The 21,419-nt window shown below is 37.8% G+C and overlaps 1 protein-coding gene and 1 long non-coding RNA gene across 6 annotated transcripts in view; one reads left to right on the top strand and one right to left on the bottom strand.

Annotated features, from left to right (window-relative positions):
- Positions 1-21,419, bottom strand: part of LOC148126928 (uncharacterized) — a 66,122-nt gene that overhangs the window by 5,021 nt on the left and 39,682 nt on the right. The gene's annotated exons all lie outside the window — the stretch shown is intronic.
- Positions 1-21,419, top strand: part of FNIP1 (folliculin interacting protein 1) — a 99,174-nt gene that overhangs the window by 72,185 nt on the left and 5,570 nt on the right. For 4 of the 5 annotated variants that reach the window (XR_015741724.1, XM_026696468.2, XM_026696467.2 and 1 more), the window contains 6 exons: positions 10,527-10,673; positions 12,707-12,876; positions 14,249-15,671; positions 17,105-17,273; positions 19,271-19,468; positions 20,642-20,757. Coding sequence is in view for 3 of the 5 variants with exons in the window: in XM_026696468.2 (XP_026552253.1) it covers positions 10,527-10,673; positions 12,707-12,876; positions 14,249-15,671; positions 17,105-17,273; positions 19,271-19,468; positions 20,642-20,757 (2,223 nt within the window). In the remaining 2 variants the exon portion in view is untranslated. The remainder of the gene's footprint in view (positions 1-10,526; positions 10,674-12,706; positions 12,877-14,248; positions 15,672-17,104; positions 17,274-19,270; positions 19,469-20,641; positions 20,758-21,419) is intronic. The other variant, XR_015741725.1, reaches the window with a different exon arrangement.

Genomic DNA, 21,419 nt, shown 5'->3' with positions numbered 1-21,419 from the left:
TACATTTTGAGTGCAAAGCCTTTAACCTGTCATCTACTGTCCAGCTGCCTTTAATTTGCACAGCTTGCAAAGTTTAAAGTTTACTTGAGAAAAGAATATTGATAGATTTAAAATGTAGTTCTGTAGTAAATTTAAATCAGCCATTTTGGGGTATTTGTTTGTTTGTTTGAAAAGCATGAAATAGAATGGATTTTGGATTCTTGTTTTTACTTGATTTCTTATTTGATTCTTCCTTTTATTTGCTTTCTTTGCTTCCATATATGTTATGCCTCTTAAAATTTGAACCTTGAAACATAAATCATGTTAAGTCAAGAAATCAGCTGATCTGTGGTGTCTTGAGGCTTGGAACAGACTTGGTGCTTTGGGGATGGTTTGCATCAGCTTCTAGTGAAAAGCAGAAGAGGTTCTGATTATTTAGGAACAGAGCAGAAAGTATGTGCAGTCCCAGTTTCGGTTCTTGACGTACCCCGTCCACGGGATTTTTTAGATGTCAGTTTGCTTGAGTGAGTGGAGGCAGAACAGACTTTGATGGGCCAACACAATCCAAGCCTAGATTGTCAGGCATGCACCGTATGATGGCAAAGCATTTCACAAGGCCATCTCATGTTTGCTATAGTCTTTATTCAGTGGAATTGGGACATAACAGAAAATGCTTTACTTAGCATAGCCTTTGAGTTCTCCCCTTGGCCACTACCTTTGAAGCCAGAATTGTCGCTTGATGCCTTTGATCTGAGCCACGTTTGCAGGTATAACCATGATTTTTAAAGGAGACTCTTCTCCTGGAAGATGGACACCCCATTCTAAATCCATTACCACCCTGGAATGTAGAGCTAAGATTAGGATTGTGTGGAAACAAGGAACAGTCTATCACTGGAGACTGTCGGCATATTAATGTTTTAATATCACATAACTCCTTCTACATTGGAACACTAAATGATGCCAGTCTGGTTTTACTCCCACATCCCTGTGTTCCCTTTGGCTTCTAAAGGCTTCTGCTAATTAACTTTCAGCCCAACTGATGCTACAGAGGAAATTCTGAAGACCCGTTTTCTCTAGAGATACAGGGCTGGCAGGATCCCACTGGCAAGAGTTTCCCTTTTGATCTGCCGGCTGACATCTGAGACAGTGCTTGCTTTCTTTCTTTCTTTCTTTCTTTCTTTCTTTCTTTCTTTCTTTCTTTCTTTCTTTCTTTCTTTCTTTCTTTCTTTCTTTCGTCAAAACGCCACAGTGTCTTGACATTGTGTAGAAGTGGTTGGAATGGTAGTTTTAGCATGCTCCCCACATTCTGTTTTTGGGGTTTTCTTCTTCACTGCAAAAGCAGATGCAACAAGGAAACCGTTAGAATTGGGAAGGGAAACACGTGCTAATGGCTGAATGTTTCTGCTTCAGTGGGAGAATTACTTCCCCTCGTGCCTTTCTTATTGTCCCTTTTTATTCTCTGGTATGAAATTGTTGCTGATGGCTACAAGGAAAGGATGAAGTCTTTAGGGAATTGCTGTTACTGGCAGCGTTCGTGTCATTAAAGGGGTCTGGCATTCTTCCCCCAAAAGGCTACTTAACATGAATAAATCTTCAAGTATCTGTAAGATGCAGCACATTGTATCCTGGAATGGACTTTGGGAGGCTTTGAAAGAGAGGAGGTGTTTACTTGTACTGCATTGTAAATGTTTTAATATTATTAGTTCTGCTACCATGCAGACATATACAGGATAAGCAGCACTCCAGTACTGTAGGATTTCTCTGCAGTTCCGATTTGGCTTGGAATTGCTAACTCCTCTTTTGTTTATCTTCTGGAAGGAGCATTTCTCGTTTGATCTTTGATTGAGCTTGCCTTGGGCTTATGTTTAGGAACTGATTTTTGGCTTGCCCCTTTTACCTTCATGGAGAATATTAAATAAAAAGGAGTGGCTTGCTACTGAAGTGAAAGAGCAACTGAAGTGAAAACATTTCAAAAAGAAAAAAATCCAGTCCTCTCTGTGTTGTATATAATTGAGACATTTGTTGACTAAATCTTTAAGCACATGACATGTTGATTATGTAATGGGTTGGGAGGAGGGAAAATAGAGAAGTAATAGGCCCAGAGTTCTGAAGTACAGTAAATATTCTACAGCAGCAGAGCTGGGTGCATAGAAACCAAAATATTACAGGGATGAAACTACCTCTGAGTTATTTTACTGTTTAACTAATGGTGTTAATGTGTAGAAGAGCTACTGTTGCCCAGAGTGTTTGATGATTTAGTGGGAATTTTGGAGTTCTGCAAACTGCACAGTTTATCGAGTATTTATATTAGCAGTAGAGTAACTAATTCACTTTCCAATCTTTTCTCTCTCTAAAGAATTAGCATGCCAAGGCATACAATGTTTTCTTTGTTTCTTAAAAGAAAAACCTATCAAGCTTGTATCAGGACTTAAACTAGTATTTTTCTGTTTCCACATGATGGGGAGCTAACATTGATGTTTTCATGCAATGCAGAGTAGAGTGCTATGAAAAGGACCAAAGTGGTTGCCAATAGCTGGAGACCTGCAAGTGGCCCCAACCCTTTATTAGCAAATGAACCAGCAGATAATGATGCCAATTCATGAACCTGTATAGATGTTCTTATACAGGTAGTCCACAATTTAACAACCACAGTTGAGCCCACAATCTCTGTTGTTAAATGGGATGTTTGTTAAGTGAGTTTTGCCCCCATTTTACATCTTTTCTTGCCACTGTTGTTAAGTGAAACCACCACAGTTGATAAGCTAGCAAGTAACCTGGTTAAGTGAATTTGGCTTCCCCGTTGACTTTGCTGGCCAGAAGGTTGCAAAAGGGTCATAAATACAAACCAATTACCAAACACCTGAATGTTGATCACATGACCCTGGGGATGCTGCAGTGGTCATTAGTGTGAAAAATGGTCATAAGTCACATTTTTCAGTGCCGTTGTTGCTTTGAACGGTCACTAAATGAACTGTTGTAAGTCGAGGGTTACCTGTACATGTGCTAGAATGCTGCAAGATAGCATTGCTGCTTTCTTCCATTTTTGCACTTTTCTTTAGACAAACACACATGCATAGAAGGCAGTTCCTCTCTTGTGGGGACCTAGGAGGAAATATTCTTTGTGGAAAGTACAGGCTTTTCATAAATTCTGCAAGTGAGTCTTTTATAATCTTATTTCTACTTACTACAAGTTACAGAATAGCTTGAAAAATGTAAAAAAATAAGGACTAGGATACCAAGAGTTCTAATATAAGGAATCCTGGTTTTATTCCTGTCGTAACATTGCATCATTCTTACTTTTCTGTTCTTCACTGATTATATATATTTTTTAAAAGACTCTGCCTCCAATTTTTGGTCTTGTTTATTTGAGTAAGCTGGCAGAGGGGAAGAAGTTGTCAGCTGATGTGAGTCTACCTTGCTTTCAAAAGAAGCTAGTTTTTTAAGGAAACCAGCCTTATATAAAGACAGGTTTTATTTTTAGCGTGTGGATGTTTCTATCAGGTCTGTGGCAAATTGGTGGGTGGGGATGATTCATTGGAGTTGCTGACAAAAACTGAAAAGGGTTGGTTAGCATCAAAGTGTTTCATGTACTAAAGAAACGGCAAAGGAGCTTTTGTCATCAAAACATAACAGGGAGGAAATGAGTTTCAGAATTTAAACTAGTCACTGAGAGGCCTGTCAAAGATGAGTTCATCCAAGCTTTAAGCAGCCAGTACTCAAGGGTCTATGCAATAATTTTGTTGGTATGTGTGCATTCAGTGGCTATTACATTTTTAAATAATAACCATATGGGGAGAGGAAAATATGCAGAAAAAGAAAGAAGTGTTGCAAATAGGAAACATCTCATGAGCTTTGAAAGCCAGTGTGCACAATGTTTTAAAGCAAACCCCATCATTCTCTTGAGAATCTTTACATTAAAAAACAAATTGTGCATCATGACCTCTTTTTTAATTTACAAAGTGCCTGTGCATTTTTCAGTGCCAAAAAAAGGAAAAGAAACACTTTCCTGTGCACACTTCAACATTATGAATTTAATTATTTCTTTCCAGGGTAAATTTTTCAGCTTTTGGGCTAAGATCAGATCAAGTGGGAAAAATAAGCACAAAATAAATCAGGTTATTAACAGCACTTCGGCTTTTCCAAATTCAAAATGGTTGGCCTTCATTAAATAGGCAGCTTTTTACTCTTGTATCATCTGTGGGAAAGTCTGCAAAATTGGTAGATCTATATCACAGAAAACGTAAGGGGGTATTCTAAAAGGGACATTAGTGTTCCTTCTTCCAAAACCTGCCTTGCCTCTAAGTACCTAATTTAGGCCTGTTTTCCTCTTTTATAAATTACTGCCTAAAATAGCCTTCCCCAACTTTGTATATTTGTGTTATTACTGCAAGTTGCAGGATTTTCAACTAGATACTGAATTGGAGATAAGTAAATTAGTATGCTAAGAACTGCATGATATTAATCTCTTTTTATTAAATTTGAATGTGGTCACGTTTAAAATAATGTCCCCCAGTCTTGTCCCTTTCTTGCTAGATGGATTTCACTGTTACTATCCCAGTCCCTAAATATTTTTGACCACAATATCTGGGATGATGGAAATTATCTCCCAATACACCCAGAAGAGTCTGAGTTGGGATTCTGAGTTAAAGCCACAACTTTTGACAAATCCGGTGTAGAAATGCAAAAGCGCTGCTACAACCCCATTCCCATTTCCTTCATAATGAGAAGATTTTGTCCTATCAACTGTGGGAAAGATTGTGAGTACCAAAGCTTTTAAGCACAGCACAGAGATAAGCTCTGAGCTTTATCTTCCAAGAGGATTTTCTCTATAAAAATTAGCTTGGCTGGATTGTAAATATGTGGCCTTGTTTCCAAACATAGCGTTTAATTATACAATAATTATAATTATCATTATAGTGGAAGGGGGAACAGCTTCTTTCTGGTCTAAAACTGGTATAGTCCCAAGGAACCAAAAGAAGAAACTCCAAGGGCCTTGACTTTGCTTTCCACTAATCAACACCTGGACAAGTGACTAAGTTGCCCTACTATTCACCCACCTTAACTATAGGTAGGCTTAGACTTGTAGATATATGTATATTTCTCCAATTAGCCTATGTCCTTTTTGTCCCAGTTCCTCTTCTTGGTTGTGCATAGTTTCTTTTTCCCAGCCGTGACCATGTCCCCACCCCACCCACTCTCTTCTGGGTAGTGGCCACGTCGACTTGATTAGAACTTCCTCAGAAAAAGAGGCAAAGAGATTTCCCAGAGACTGCTAAGATGCAAATGTAAGGAAAGGATTGAAACAGTCTGTGACGTGCTTTGCGCCTTACATAATCTCTGGCTGTGCCCTGTGATGCTTCTTTGAGGAGGGAAGGGATAGATGCCTGCTGCTTGCTTATCCTCAGAGACAGAGCCGGGGAAAAATGCAAGGCAGGCTGTCCACCCGCCCTTGGCCAGTTAATCCTCTGCCTAGTGTTTTGTGCAAATTACTTCTATATCTGGCACAGAGGGTTCCCTTCGCTGCAGTCACATGCCTGCTGGCGAGCGGCCAGTGGAATCTGATCTCTCTGAGGAAACACTATCAGTTGCAGATGCAGCCACAGTTACCAGAATAGTAAATAAGGAGTCACAAGACTGGAGCTAGCCTTTCAACGAAAACAAATGTTTAATATCTCTGGCTTAAAACAGACGCTCTTGCTTCCTCCTCCTGTTTCTCTCCCGCCCTTGAAGTACCTATGGACTATTCAGACTGAGGTAGCTTTCTGAAAGCTTGCTTTGGTGGATTTGAATATGCTGAAATGGGACCCAGGAGGCTGGTTTGAAAACTTTGAATTCCACTTCAGCTTTGTGAAATGGGCTTGTTTTCTGTTATGCAAGTTACAGCTTCCACTTCAGTTTTTTTGTTTTTTGTTTTGGTAGTGGTGGGAATGGCAGATCTGGGTTGCAGTCAAGGAAAGCCAAAGTCACCCTGAGAGAACTGTAGTTTTCTTCTGATTTTTATGTTTAGCTGTGAGTCTAGATCAGTGTTTCCCAGCCTTGGCCTCAGGCGGGAATGTGGACTTCAACTCCCAGAATTCTCCAGTTGTGAGGCTTTGTTAATGAAAGAGCAAGCAATATTACGCTTCATAGAAAAAATACTACAGAACAGCTTTCTATGCAGGTAATCCTCGACTTTACGGCAACAAGTGAGTTCCAAATTTGAACTTTGTGGCTGTGAAACAGTTGTTAAACAGTTGCCCTATTTTTGACCTTTTTTTAACCCTTTATGACCTTTTTTTTACCACAGTTGTTAAGTGAATTGGTGCAGTTGTTAAAGTTAGTAATGTGGTTGTTAAGTGAATCTGGCCCATTGACTTTTGCTTGTCAGATAGGTACAAAAGGTGATCACTTGACCACAGGACACTGTAACCATCATAAATATGAGTGAATTGCCAAGCATCTGAATTCTGATCATATGACCATCTGGACGCTGTAACAGTCGTGAGTGTGAAACATGGTCATAACTCACTTTTTTCAATGCCGTTGTAACTTCGAATGGCCACTAAATGAACAATTGTAAGTTGAGGACTACCTATATCAGCTCTTGTCAATCTATTTTGGAGGACACCTTCTAATGATGGACAGTTCCTTTATGTCTTCCAAACTTTCATAATCTCCAAGGCTTTTTAGTGTTGCTAATATTAATTCTCTTTTACATGGGACTTAGTTTGAATCACATTGGTATTGCTAATACAGGTAGTCCTCAACTTACGACCACAACTGAACCCAACGTTTATGTTGGAAGGTGAGGCATTTGTTAAATGAGTTTTGCCCCATTTTACAACCTTGTCACAGTTGTTAAGTGAATCATTGTAGTTAAGTTAGTAACAGGGTTGTTGTGTGAATTTGGCTTATTGACTGACTTTGCTTGTCAGAAAGGTCACAAAAGGTGATCCCATGATGCTCGGATGCTACAATTGTCGTAAATGTGAGACAGTTGCCAACTGTCTGAATTCTGATTCAGATTATCATGGGGTGGCTGCAACAGTTGTAGTGTGAAAAATGGTCCTCAGTCACTTTTTTCAGTGATGTTGTAACTTTGAACAGTCACTAAATGAAGTGTTGTAAGCTGAGGACTACGTCAAAGGTGGTATTCAGCAGGTTCTGACCAGTTCTGGAGAACCGGTAGTGGAAATTTTGAGTAGTTCGGAGAACTGTCAAATGCTACCTCTGACTGGAGATTTTACAGTATCCTTCCCCTGCCATGCCCACCAAGCCACGGCCACAGAACTGGTAGTAAAACAAATTGAATCCTACTACTAGACTACTTGCACTTAGCAAATGACCAGTTTTGCTAGGTTCTTTTCTCTATGAGAAACCTCTTAGCTTGTCATTTAAAGAATTCCAGGTTGGATAGTATAGAGCTCATGGAATCCCCACACACTGTTTCAGAAATCATTAAGGATGATATATTAGTATTTGGCGAGAGACCTTCAAACAGGCTACTGTGGCAGTTTCTGAACTGCATGTAGTAGTAACTGGAAAAATGGAGTAAATAAAGCTTGAGAGCTTGTGTGATTTTAAAAAAATATGGCACAGTAACTATGCTAATAGTATTCTGTTCTTGGGATTCTTTTTTTCCCTTGGATTTGTGGATTTTCAAATAATATCCTCTTGTCTGTAGAATAAGTGATTTTCTATTCTTCTATGTATTGCTTTCACTTTACATGAATTTGTTAAACAGAAAAGTTGTTTTTATTGATTTATTTACATGATACTGTCTAACTATGACAATCCTTGCCCCAGGCGAGTAACATCCTGAAACTAGGTGCAGTGGGGAAAAAATAAGGAAACAAGAAAGGAAATTATATAAAGTGAACAGGAGAAGAATAAGTGGTTAGTTTAATGATGAATACGTTATTTTAATCACAGAGTAGCTTTCCTTAATGAATGAATGAATTCTTTATTGGCCAAGTGTGATTAGACACACAAGGAATTTGTCTTGGTGCATATGCTCTCGGTGTACATAAAAATAAAAGATACTTTCATCAAGAATCATAAGGTAAAACACTTAATGATAATCATAGGGTACAAATAAGCAATCAAATCATACTAGGAAACAGTCAATATAAATCATAAGGATACAAGCAACGAAGTTACAGTCATACAGTCACAAGTGGGAGTGGATAAGTGATGAGAGGATTAATAGAAATAGTAGTGCAGACTTAGTAAATAGTTTGACAGAGTTGAGGGAATTATTTGTGTAGCAGAGTGATGGTGCTCAGGAAAAAACTGTCCTTGTGGCTATTGGTTCTGGGCTGCAGTGCTCTATAGCGTTGTTTTGAGGGAAGGAGTTCAAACAGTTTATATCCAGGAGGTGAGGGGTCTGTAAATATTTTCACAGCCCTTTTTTTGACTTGTGCAGTATACAGGTCCTCAATATGTTGGATTTCAACTCCCTGTGTTTCCAATTAACATGGCCATGAAAAACAAGTTGAAATATAATATTGATGAATGTTATGATAATGATGAAATATTGTAGGCACATCTAAATTTGTTTGCAGCTTTTAGATTTACTGACAGCATTTGATACTGTGTGTAAATTGTATTTATTTACTGCCTAAATAAGACACAACAATAGACAAAAACTTGTTAAGTTGAACCAATAACTACATAATAATACAAGGAAAATCTCTTGAGTCAATTAGCACAAGTAGATGTTTAGTAGGGTTGTTTGTTCAAGATGAGCAGTCACACTATTATAAAGATCTTTAGAGTTTCTCCAGTGTTACTAATTCTTTCCTTTTTAATCCCAAATCTCAGAACCTGTTGAAACTCAGCTTTACAATTTCTGTTGTTCACTTTGTGAATGAAAAACTGTATTAACTTGTGTATTTACATAACTGTACATATTTATCCAACTCTAAGTCTATATAGTCAAGTTAGGACTGGATTCTATAATAATTGAGAATCTCTACCATTTTTTAAAGCTACATTTTTATAACTTTTTTTCTCTTTTTTCATACATCCTTGTATCTTTCTGTGGGCGTGCCATTGTTTCATTTAGTTTACATAAGGACTTTCTCTCGTTTGAGAAACCTTGTCCCATTTCTTCTTCGAAGGTATCATTCTCCATATATTGCATACTCTGATATTTTCTAGAGGAAACTTATTTTCCTTTCTTGCTTGTTTTGAATCTCATTTGATTCATTTTTCATATGAATCACAAATACTTAGCATAAAGACAAAAATTATCACTTCATCATGGCGTTATATAGGAAGTCATATTGAATGCTACTAATAGTATATTAATAATGTTACATGATTAATTGATTAATATAGTTACAGTGTTTATGTTTTATATTTAATGTGGTTGTAGATAATTAACATATTTTAATACATTTTAAATAATCTTATTTAGATTCTTAAAAAAGGAAGATGTTCTACAGTAAATGTGTGATGACCTGGGGTGTGGCACAAAGGCAGTCCAACCAAATAATAAGTAGAGGTCCCTGTATTAGTTCCAACTTTGTCCCCAATGTCCTGGTTGCCTTCCAATCTGGAGAAAAACTCTCCCAAGAACCTGCAACAGCCTTTGGCTGCACATATTCCAATCCAAAATGGTGTAAACAGAAAACTTTAAACTATAAATCCAACAAAGCAAGATAAAGAATTCCAGAAGTGAAGTAACATGGCAGTAAATCAAACCTGTTGGGAGGATGCCCGGAATTCAGATAACAGCAGCCAACATTAAATAAACTCAACATTTGTTCCTGACAAACACCCCTCCCAACTGGTTCTTCTTTAAACTCCCTCCCCAGGTGAAGGGAATAGGGCCCTTTCCTCCCTCCTAAGCCATACAACCCACATTGCTCTCTTCTCTGTTCTTTCCTGCATGCCCTAGGATGAAGAGGGAATGGGCCTTGGTCTTCTTCTGAACCCCCTCTCTCTTGTTCTACCTCTTCCCTGCTCTGCCCAGCCTGACTTTGCCCTTCCCCAGTCTCCTCCACAGCCAATGGAGCCACTCTCCCACTCCCTAATGCCTGTTCATCTTCCTCCTTGGATTCGGACTCCGACGGGGGCATGACAAAATAGTTATAAGTTGCTTAGGTCTGAAGAGAGCTCTTAAAAGGCTTATATTGAAAAAAAAATACAATCTTAATAATATAAATTACTTTGAAGTAATGCTATCTGGTCATCATTCAACTAAATATAAGTGGCAAGTTGAAAGACATGGATAAGGAGATGGAATGAATAGAGAAGGGAAAGATGAGAAGTTCAGCCTTTCACATACTAAGCTTGAGCTGACAATGAGGCATCCAGACAGAAATATCAGAGAAGCACTTGGAGATATAAAGTAGGCTAGAAGACGCGGTTCTAAGGTTGAATGGGGTGCTTTAGTATCTTCAGTGTGCAGGAGATGCTGAAAGCAGGGAGGCGAGGCTTCTCAGGATTGGGACTAAAAAAAAGAAAAAGACAGTTTGCCCCCATATAAAATGCCTCTTTGAGCCATGTGATGTAACATTTATGTTGGTAATCTTAATCTTGTCTCTTTTTTTGCCATTTAGAACAACAATTTGCAATCTCTATACTATGCCACGTATTACAGAACCAGTTTGGCTTACAATGATGTCGGGGATGCCTGAGAAGAACCAACTCTGCCATCACTTTATGAAGGAATTTACTTTCCTAATGGAACAAGCTTCCAGGAACCAGTAAAGCACTTCTATATTACATATATATTTTTTTGCTTTTTAAATCTTGTAGCAGTTTATTAAGGATCACATGCATAACAGTGTCTTTTTTTCTTCATAAAAATGTCTCAAACCCATAAGGAAAAGGATGCCATTTATCAGGATCTAAAAATGTACCCTCAAGTGACAGTGAAGGGTAGAAACCTAAAAAAAGTTATCTCAATTGGTAACAAATGTCAGTGTTCTCTTTGAAGCAAAATTTAAACTGCTGAATTAACATTTGAAATCTTTATTAAGTGTAGCATAATTTTCCATTCTAAACCCAAAACTATCATTTAAACAACAGCAAATGAAACAGAATACAGTTGCTTAATATCGATACTTATTATATAACCCTAAAAACCAACAATAACTTGAAACACAACCTGTAAATATTTTAAGTCTTGTTTTAGCCTCTTTAGGTCACGTTTCAGTTCTGTTTCTAAAAAGGAATAGTTAATGTTGCTGTAAAAGATTTTAGGCAATGAGGCCTGATGGCTGACTGAAAGAATACAGATTTGCATAAACAGGAAGGAAAACTTAAGATGAACTGCCAAACCATATAATCTCCAAAGTGCTCAGTAACCAGATGCTGGAAAGCTACCAGCTGCCCAATATCATATGTTAACTACATTTTCTTAGCTGGGGGGGTCGGGGAAGGAATGTAGACTTGCCCTTGGGAATGGTGAAGAAAAGAGCAAAGCTTAAGGGGGGACTTTAACAAAATACTCAGCATGAGAAAGAGGAAACCACAAGAAAGCAAATCAAAATAAACTATGCTATGGTTTTAACATAGCTAAATAAAAGCTATAATTTTCTTTAATATAAGAAAATATGGGACATAGAGAAAATCCATCTTGATAGACTTTCAAGATTTTCTTATTCTACCCTCCAACAGTAAAGAAGATTTGTGAAATTCCTACCTTCTATGTTTCTTGAATTTGCCTAACTAAAAGGGCAGACAGATGAACTGATGCAATTCTATGGTATATTGTATCCAGATTTCACAGCTTCTTCAAGAATATTATTTATTTACTTACAAATTCAACATTGAAGCTGCCTGAATCCCTGGCAACTCTTAAGTGACTTACCTATAAAACATTAAGATCAAGAAACAAGAAGACAACTGACCAGGGAGAAATCCCAAGGAACCAAACAGCAAAACAAGCACAACCTTAAATCGAAATCTGGGGAAACAATCAGTTCTTTAGCAATTTGTAGAAAGTCAAAAAGATGGGAGCAGTTCAAATTTCAGGATGATGGTGGATATCATTCTACAGGACGGGAATTATCACTGAGAAGGGATAGTTCTGAGGTTCCCCAAGATGTCACTGTTTAATTAATGGGACCAGGAGACATATGGATAGAGGCAGTTCCTCACATAATCAGGCCCATGCAAGATTTTAGAGGAAATAATGGGGATCTTGAATTATATCTATAAACCAGCTGTCAGCCAGTGCCGCTTGAGAAGCAGCAGGGATGTTACAATAATCCAGTCGAGAGGTGACCTAGGTGTGACCGACTGAAGATCCTCTTGTGCTACTTGACAGCACCATGTGATGTAGGCCAAGCCAAAAGTCCTTTTAAACTTCTAATGCATCTTCTCTTCCAGAAAAAAAAGGCAGGGGGAAGTACATTTGAAATTCTAGTTGCCTTTAAAAATTATTACCATTACACCTTTTGGTTTCTTACAAAAACTGGACATTGTAGAATTAAAAGAAGATCCAAATGAGTTGTATTTAATGGTTCAATTGAGAAACTCCGTGTGTTGGTAGAACACAACATCTGCATTCTGTTCCCCAGTGTACCATTTTGAAACAGAAACAACAACATGATACTATGTCAGTTTTTTTGGAAATAACTTAGACTCTGTTCCCTGATCTGGAAATGCTAATTGAATTCTCTCTTACCTAAGGGACGTAGTGTACTACCAGCTTCCTTTTATAGAAGTAAATTTGTCCAAAATCCTGCGCAGTTCTTCAGTTTCTAAAGTATGGGCCTTTTTTCCCATCCAGATTTTTACCTGCTCTTCTAACTGCGGTTTTGACAAACCACCTGGCCTGGGTTCCGACTGTCATGCCAAATGGCCAGCCACCAATTCGAATATTTCTAGAGAAGCATTCCTCACAGACAGTGGACATGTTGGCCAAGAGTCACCCGTACAATCCACTGTGGGCACAATTAGGTATGTTTTAAGCTACCTCAGTATATTTCTTCCATGAACAAAATATCCTTTTGCTACGCTGTTTAATCCCTGATGGCTAAAACAGATGTATTAGTACTTTATGGCTTCTTGCCATATTTATTAAGTGAATCACTGCAATTGTTAAGTTAGTAACACAGTGGTTGAATGCATCTGGATTCCCCATTGATTTTGCTTGTTAGAAGGTTGCAGAAGGTTATCACATGACCCTGGGACACTGCAACCGTCATAATTGTGAGTCAGTTGTCAAGCATCCAAATGTAAATCACACGACCATGGAGATAATGGTATGGTCATAAGTATGAAAAACGGTCATAAGTTACTTTTTTCTGTGCCGTTGTAACTTCAAATGGTCATTAAGCGAACTGTTGTAACTCAAGGACTATCTGTATTTCCAAGTTTGTTAATCAAATTTCTTACAGTCTGATTCTATGCATATTTATTCAGAAATAGCATTATGATAAATTATGAATTCTGAAGTGCAAAACCTTGGAATTTTATCCAGCTGATCCTAATGGATTGTTATGCATTAAGCAAAATCACATTCTGTGGGATTTTTATATACAAACTTTCAAGATAGCTGCCAGTTTGTTTTTATTATGCCTGGGCCTTATCTGTAGCGATGGTCGAAATGAGCTAAAAAAGACAGGAGTAAGAATCAATTAACAGGCCATAAGACATTCTTATAGAAACAGCTGCATCTGAAATAGTTCCAAACAGAGAATGTCTAAAAGATGTTTGAAGAGAAGTTACGGCATATTGTACATACTATGGAACAATATTTGGCTATAATCTTTAAAGTAGAACAGATAGTAACAATTTGAGATAGAACAAACCAATGCAACCAGGGTTCTCTGCAAAGTATTCTGAGGGGGTACCCTCCATCAATCAATTTTTTATGCAAATCCAGACATTTATAAATAATCTCAGAAATGCTAAATCAGGTTTCAAGGAGCAACTTTGAATGATTTGCCCAGCCCTAGAGTTCAGTTTGGTGGGCATTTTTTTCTCTCTCTCTTAATTGCATTGCAAAATTTGTGAATGGAAAGTTATTTTGCTTTTCTTCTCTTACACAGAGGTTCTTCTCCAGATGGTTATTTCTGTTCTAAGTGTTGGGAAATAGAAATACTCTGCCTTCTCATAAATTTCAACAGTGACAATGTCCCTTAACAATAATTTTATGATTAGGAGATAGATAATGTGTATCTCTCTGGGTATATGAAGATTTGTGTTCCCTGCACCAATTTGGCTTAGAGCTGAAAAAATTGTCTGTACAGAAGATCTCCATTATAATTCAATTATTCTATTGCAAACTGAAAATAACAACATGCTGCTTTTATATTCTATTTCACAGGAGATCTGTATGGAGCCATTGGATCACCTGTGAGGCTGTCAAAAACAGTTGTGGTTGGCAAAAGGCAAGATCTTGTGCAACGTTTACTTTATTTCCTTACTTATTTCATAAGATGCTCGGAGTTGCAAGAGACTCATCTTTTGGAAAATGGTGAGGATGAAGCCATAGTAATGCCTGGTACAGTCATCACCACAACACTAGCAAAAGGGGAGGTGGAGGAATCTGAATATGTGCTCGTCACAATGCACAAGAACAGAAGCACTCTATCCTTTCAAGAGTCTGAAGAAGTGAGAACTTCTGACTGCGGTTGTAAATATTGCAGATGCCCTGTTAATCCTAATCAAAAAGCAGACACTGTTTCAGGACTAGAGAAAGAAGATTCACAGAACACCCCCAAGATGGATAAAGCTACTTCATGTGAAAGCAGTGTGGAGCCTTCTAATTTTCAAGAAAAGTCTGTTGAAGTTAAATGCAAAGACGCATCGATGCCTTGTGCAGGAATAAAGTTAGAAAGAGTAGTCTTCACGGGATCAGCATCTGTGGAAACGTGTGTGTTGCCAGAGTCCAGTCTGGAACCGACTGGTGGATTATGGCAGAACAAAGAATTGATGGATTCTGACAATCAGCCTGTTGAACAATTGAGATCAACCAGTACAATGGTAGAGAAGAAGCCACCTGATAAAATGTCGTCTCATGCAATTCCTTGTGGTGCGGCTGAGGTTCAAACAAAGGTGACTTTCCTCATTGGAGATTCTATGTCCCCTGATTCAGATATTGAGGTGCGAAGTCAGGTGGCTGAAGAGCAGATGTCCAGGCACAGCAGCCATATGGAGATCGAAGAAGGAATAACTGCTGAACAGAACTGTGAAAAACAAACCCTTGAGGACCAAACAAGAGATCAGAACATGCCCGAAAAGTTCCCTCAGGTTGCCATTGAGGTCCAGAATTGGAATCCTTACCGAGCGGAAAGTACAAATTTGCTTACCGAATATTTTACTGAAGAAGGTTCTGCTGTAACCAGGACTATAGATGATATTCCAGTGGAAACAGCAAGAGACATTATAGACTCTAATAGTAGCTTAGAATTCCCACCCAAAACTTTGAGTACAAAGAATAACAAGTCCCCTAGTGAATTTTGTAAGTTTATGGAATCTGTTCGTCAAGAGACTTGTAAAAGCTGTTTTACAGAGCAGGACCAAAGAGAAAAACTCTCCATATTTATCCCCCATGGGGAAAGAGAGAACTTAGAAAAAAAATCTGATCCAGTGGTGGATTGGGACATTCCAAGGAATGAGAGTTCTGATAGTGCTCTTGGTGACAGTGAAAGTGAGGATGCAGCTCATGATGCTGCAAGGACAGGCAGCAATTATTATGGGGCAGAACAAGAAGAATGGACAGAAGAAGAGGACATACCATTTCCTGGGTAGGTGGTATTTCTTGTAGCAATGTACATTTTCTCAAATCTGGATGATTGTCAGCCCTTCAGAGTAGACCAAATGAGGAAACCAAAGTCTTGTAGGCCAATATTTTCACTGAACAGATAATAATAGCAGCAGCACTTAGACTTATATACCACTTTACAGTGCTTTACAGCCCTCTCTTAAGTACTTTACCCAGTCAGCATATTGCCCTCCAACAATCTCGGTCCTCATTTTACCCGACCTCGGAAGGATGGAAGGCTGAGTCAACCTTGAGCCTGATGAGATTTGAACTGGCAAATTGCAGGCAGCTGGCAGGCAGCGGAAGTAATCTGCAGTACTGCATTCTAACCACTGTGCCACCATGGCTCACTGTGAATAATAACAGAATCATGCAAATCTGAATGTGCTTCCCCCTCCCTCCTTTCCTTTTTCTTTGTGAGAACTAGGGAGGGTCTTGTCTGAGATGTCTTCTCAGATTACTATCGGCCTTGGACTTGTCCCTCTTTTATCTGACCATTGTCTTGGTAGTGACACTTCCTCCTTTTCCTCTCTTCCCTGTACAGTGATTTTTTATATTACTCCCAAACAGTGGTCTTTAAGGTAGTAGCCAGACTTGCAGGTGTATGTGTGTAATGATTAAACACATATTCTATGGAGAAAATACTATATATTTAATTATTTTAACTGTGTTTCTTTCTTGATATTACTTTAAGAAATGCAGTAATGCAAATGATACTTATTTCACTGAGGCTACAATTTAAAAGAGTCTCTAATTACCTTTCACACTTCTTGGAGTATAACCTTAATTTAGGATAAGTTACTTAAAGAAACATGGCTGTTTAAAAAAATACTATGACTATTATTAATTGGGTTTGCATACTTTCTATTCTATGATCCAACTGGAAGTTTCTTTAATTTGTATTCTAACCTTGATCCACAGTGAATATGATCCGATTTGCATTAAAATTCATCATATGCTTACACATGGTAGGCAGACTTTATTATGGTCAGTTGAAAACAAAACATGTTAAAATAAGAATAAAAACACAAAACAGAATAAGAAAGTTACATGGTGGAAGATTCATTGGTAGACAGTTGGAGTATATCTAATTTCACAGGTAATATTTTAAAATTTGGCTATGTTCAAGGAAACACAGTCATGCTGATGGAATAATCAAAACTGTGCCTAGAAATGATCAGAATTTTCCAGGTGTTTTTCTAGGGAAGGTGGGTCCTAGGATCCTTACAGAGGGTATAATATAACAGGACACAAGCTGTATAGGAACTTACAGAGCTTGTATAATGTGAGTCCCACTGAAATCAGTGAAATGTTGATGGCGTTGATGCAGTAGTTGCCCACTGTAGTGTTTTGGTGAAGTAGAGAGAAATCAGTGTTAGCTATAGTATATATGCCCATGTTATACCTTTTTTTCAGGTCAAAATTAATTGAAGTGAACTCTGTCCAGCCCAGTATTGCCAATTTTGGAAGGTCCTTGCTAGGTGGCTACTGTCCATCTTACGTACCTGACTTTGTTTTGCAAGGACTAGGAAATGATGAGAAACTGAGGCACTGTTTGATGTCAGATTTGTCGCATGCTGTGCAGGTAATTTAAACTATATTCAATGGATGAAATATATCTCAAAAGACAACAAGAAGAAATATTTCTGAAGCCTTGCTAGAGGAGGATTTTTAATTTTCATGATCTTACTTAGAAAAGGTTCTTATCATTTGATAGAAAAATGAAAGACTTGTTTGACATAGGCTAAGAACCTTTGGCTAAGAATCTTTAGATGTTCTCTTCCTTGAGGTAACATTTAATTCTCAAATTTGAGGCTAATCTTATTTCATTCACTATTTAGTGATATTATTTATGTAACCATTGATTAAATGTTTATGTTTGAGTAATAGGTATTAGTGGTAAAGAACTTGTCTTCCTGTCCTGCTTAGAAGGTTTTAGAGACATATGGTTAGCCCCTTGTTTAAACTGAATTCTACATTAATAGGATTCATAATCTGATACCCAAAGGGAACATTTATATTTTTAATTATTATTTAAGTTTTTCCACTTGTTACTGGCACTAAAATGTGTAATAGTGTGTTGCTGTTACTAATGTAGACAAGTCGTAATGAACTATGAACAGGAACATGTATATTAAATATGACCTTAAAATTAACTTTACATGTCCCGTAGCTTTGTAAGGTTAGCAGCTGGTTGTATTTTTGTCCAACAACTTCCTCTGCAGTAGTGACCTAAAGATTAACATTACTCAGGAAATATAAGTCATCATTTTCTGGCTTATGATTTGAATTGGATGTTTTCCGTTTATTTTCAAACAAAAGGGAACTTCCACCCCACCTCAGTTTCAGATAATCCTTAACTTAATGAACACGATTGAGCCAGAATTTCTACTGCTAACTGAGACATTTGTTAAATGAATTTTGCCCCATTTTACAACTTATCTTGCATAGTTGTTGTAAATCACTGCAGTTGTTAAATTAGTGACACCATTGTTAAGCGAACCTGGCTTCCCCATTGACTTTGCTTGTCACAAAAAGTGATCGCATGACACCAGGACACTGAAACCGTCATAAATATGAGTCAGTTGCCAAGGATCTGAATTCTGATCATGTGACCATGGGGATGTAGCATTGGTCGTAAGTGTGAAAAACTGTCAAGTCACTTTTTTCAGTGCTGTGCTAATTTTGAACAGTCACTAAACAAGCTAGCCTAAGTTGAGGACTACCTGTATAATTTCCAACATCACAAATGACCAAGGGTGATGAGATAATATGCAATATATAGACCACCCATTTACGTTCCCATACATAACACTAGCTGTGAGAGAGAATGGATATAATATTGGTGATTTGAAGGCCTCAATCATTTAGGCCAGAGGTCTCCAACTGTGGCAACTTTAAGACTTGTGGACTTCAACTCTCAGAATTCCTCAGCCAGCTGGAAGTTGAAGTCCACAAGTCTTAAAGTTGCCATGGTTGGAGACCCGATTTAGGCTTTTGTGGTTCAAATGTAAACAACTTGGATACATTTGATCTGCTTCAGAACTACTTCAAACTCAATTCTTTTACAAGTGCTTCTCTTTTGCTCCCTCTGCTGGCGTTTGTGCCTAAAGCAGGCTTGTGGCTTGCAACTTCACAATTTCTCAACATGAATTGGAAGATGAAATTATATGTTGCCTTTCATGGAATTACAGCTTTCCCTAAAACACTGCATCTCTGCTGTTGCTGATACATTGTTTGACCTCTGATGCTAAATTGTTTTTTGAGATTTCCATTCTCAAATCAAGTTTACTGAGAAAGTTCTCCTACACCAGTGGTAGTCAACCTGGTGTCCCTACCACCCACTAGTGGGCGTTCCAGCTTTCATGGTGGGCAGTAGGGGTTTTGTCCCCTACTTTATAAATTACCATTACTGTGGAACTGGTGGGCAGTTAGAAAAATTTACTACTAACAGAGATACAAAAGTGAGCGGTAGGTATAAAAAGGTTGACTACCCCTGTCCTACACCCTTGGTTGTTGGCTATAATACTTTTAATACCAAAGTCACATTTGTTAAATGGCATGTATCTGTTTGACTTCTAGCATCCTGTTCTGGATGAACCAATTGCAGAAGCTGTCTGCATTATCGCAGATACTGATAAATGGACAGTGCAAGTGGCTAGTAGCCAGAGACGAACCATCGACAACAAACTTGGGAAAGATGTCCTTGTCTCTAACCTTGTCTCCAACCTGCTTCATTCCACTCTTCAACTTTATAAGCATAATTTATCTCCAAATTTTGTAAGTACTTGGACAGTTGAGCTGTGAATGGAATCCTGAGATTTCTATCACTGCGCGCTATATTACTGTATTTGCCCTCTCCCCTCAAAAATCAAAATGTCTTTGGTTCCTTTGACTTCCTTTGACTTTATTTTTTTTATGTGAACTCTACTTATTCTTACAAACTTTGGAACTTCCCAGCAAACTTAGCCATTTTTCAACTTCTGGTTGTTTCCCAAGACAGCAGAAGTGGATGAAACAACTTCTGGTTGTTTCTGAACAGAACAGCAGAAGTGCATGGAGATTATAGCCCAAAAATATCATTACCAGTGTATCTAAACCTCCCACTCTTGGGTTTTGTTTCTTATATTAAATAAACAGGAATTTGCAGACTACAGACTATTTAGTTTTCATATTTGAATTTATAACTCCAATACGTGAAAAAATGTTAGAAAATCTGCCAGAGTGGCCACAACTAGCCACTTTGCAACAATTTAATATTTACTCACTGCTTGCCTCTTTTCCATTATTTCTTCCTATGCCTTTCCCATACACTCCCACTTTTCTTATAATTTCTACATTCTTGATTTTGAAAGTTTAAAGAGTATGGTATGTATCCAATCAGAGGCTATTTTGAAAGTTGATAATAATGGCAAAAATCAGTTAAAATTATCTTCATGTAACTAAATCATTCATAGACAGACAGACAGACAGACAGACACACACACACACACAAGCCCAAGTAGGAGGTGGTATATTCAGCTGTGCAACCTACGGTGAGCATTAGTTCAGAGGCTGAAAAGGATTAAGGAGATGGTTTGATAAACAGACAGCTGCCAGGTTTTTTGCCTCCTCACATTTGTTAAGAGAAACAGTGTCAGCTTTCATCCTAAGACATTATTCAAGTTCTGTATAGGTAAGAATCTAGTTCCTGAAATTCCTGTATCCTGTTCTTCCTCACTCAATAAGCCTGATTATGAAAGCTGCACAAGAATCTTATTTGGAAGACTTATATTTGGTTAAGTTAGCTATCAAACTTCGGCAACTATCAAGAGTTAATGCTATTAATGTCTAATATTTTTACTGATTATAATGACTACAGCATGCAAGCATATTCAGATGTGTATGTGCCTACAATAAAGACTTCTTGGCCAACATTGTGATGTTATTGTTTCTTTTTTCATTTGTCCCTAGTGTATCATGCACCTAGAAGATCGGTTGCAGGAGCTGTATTTTAAGAGCAAAATGTTGTCGGAATATCTCAAAGGCCAAATGCGGGTTCATGTGAAGGAACTGGGAGTAGTACTGGGGTATGCTTTCTATCTAATTCTTGGTCCTGTTTATTTTTTATTTTTTGTTTAGAATACATAACTTTGTAGGGCTATTTGCAACAAATGTTTCATAGTCAGGAACTGCATTACTGACTTGACCTGCAATTCGGATCTCATTTGTTTTCACACTGAACTTTTTACTGGGAAAGCATCTATCCTGAGTTGCAGAGTTTAAATTATAACTTACTTGGAGCAGGAAAGATAGGTTTCACCAGCTGCTTGGCTATTAACTCCTGTGAGAAACAAAGATAACTTAAACCAAGAAGGATCTATCTAAGGGCAGCAATTAGAGCTGACTGTTGGTAAATTACAGGGTAATTTTTGGAAGAACAAGTTTGTATGTACAGTATATCTCAATATGTTGTTCTTATGCAGTAGAAGAATCTACTATAAGGCCAATCCTTAAAGCTATATTTGTAGGCAGCATATAAAATCAGGCCAATACAAAAGGATATATTTTTCTTAGTTTATGCTTTCCTTTTTCTTTGGTTCCTATTTATTCATATCTAATTTTAAGAAAGAGTTCCAAATTTAAACCCAGTGATCAAAAATTGTGTGCTTGAGAATGTTCAGAATTGTATCTGTCCACTTTTGATTTCCAAGACAGCTGAAACAATTAAATCTTTAGCAAAGCAGATCTG

The sequence above is a fragment of the Pseudonaja textilis genome, chromosome 2 (assembly GCF_049901715.1).
Source record: "Pseudonaja textilis isolate UNSWEBS1 chromosome 2, rPseTex1.2, whole genome shotgun sequence".
Taxonomy (NCBI): Eukaryota; Metazoa; Chordata; class Lepidosauria; order Squamata; family Elapidae; genus Pseudonaja; species Pseudonaja textilis.
This window is presented reverse-complemented; position numbering and strand designations above follow the sequence as displayed.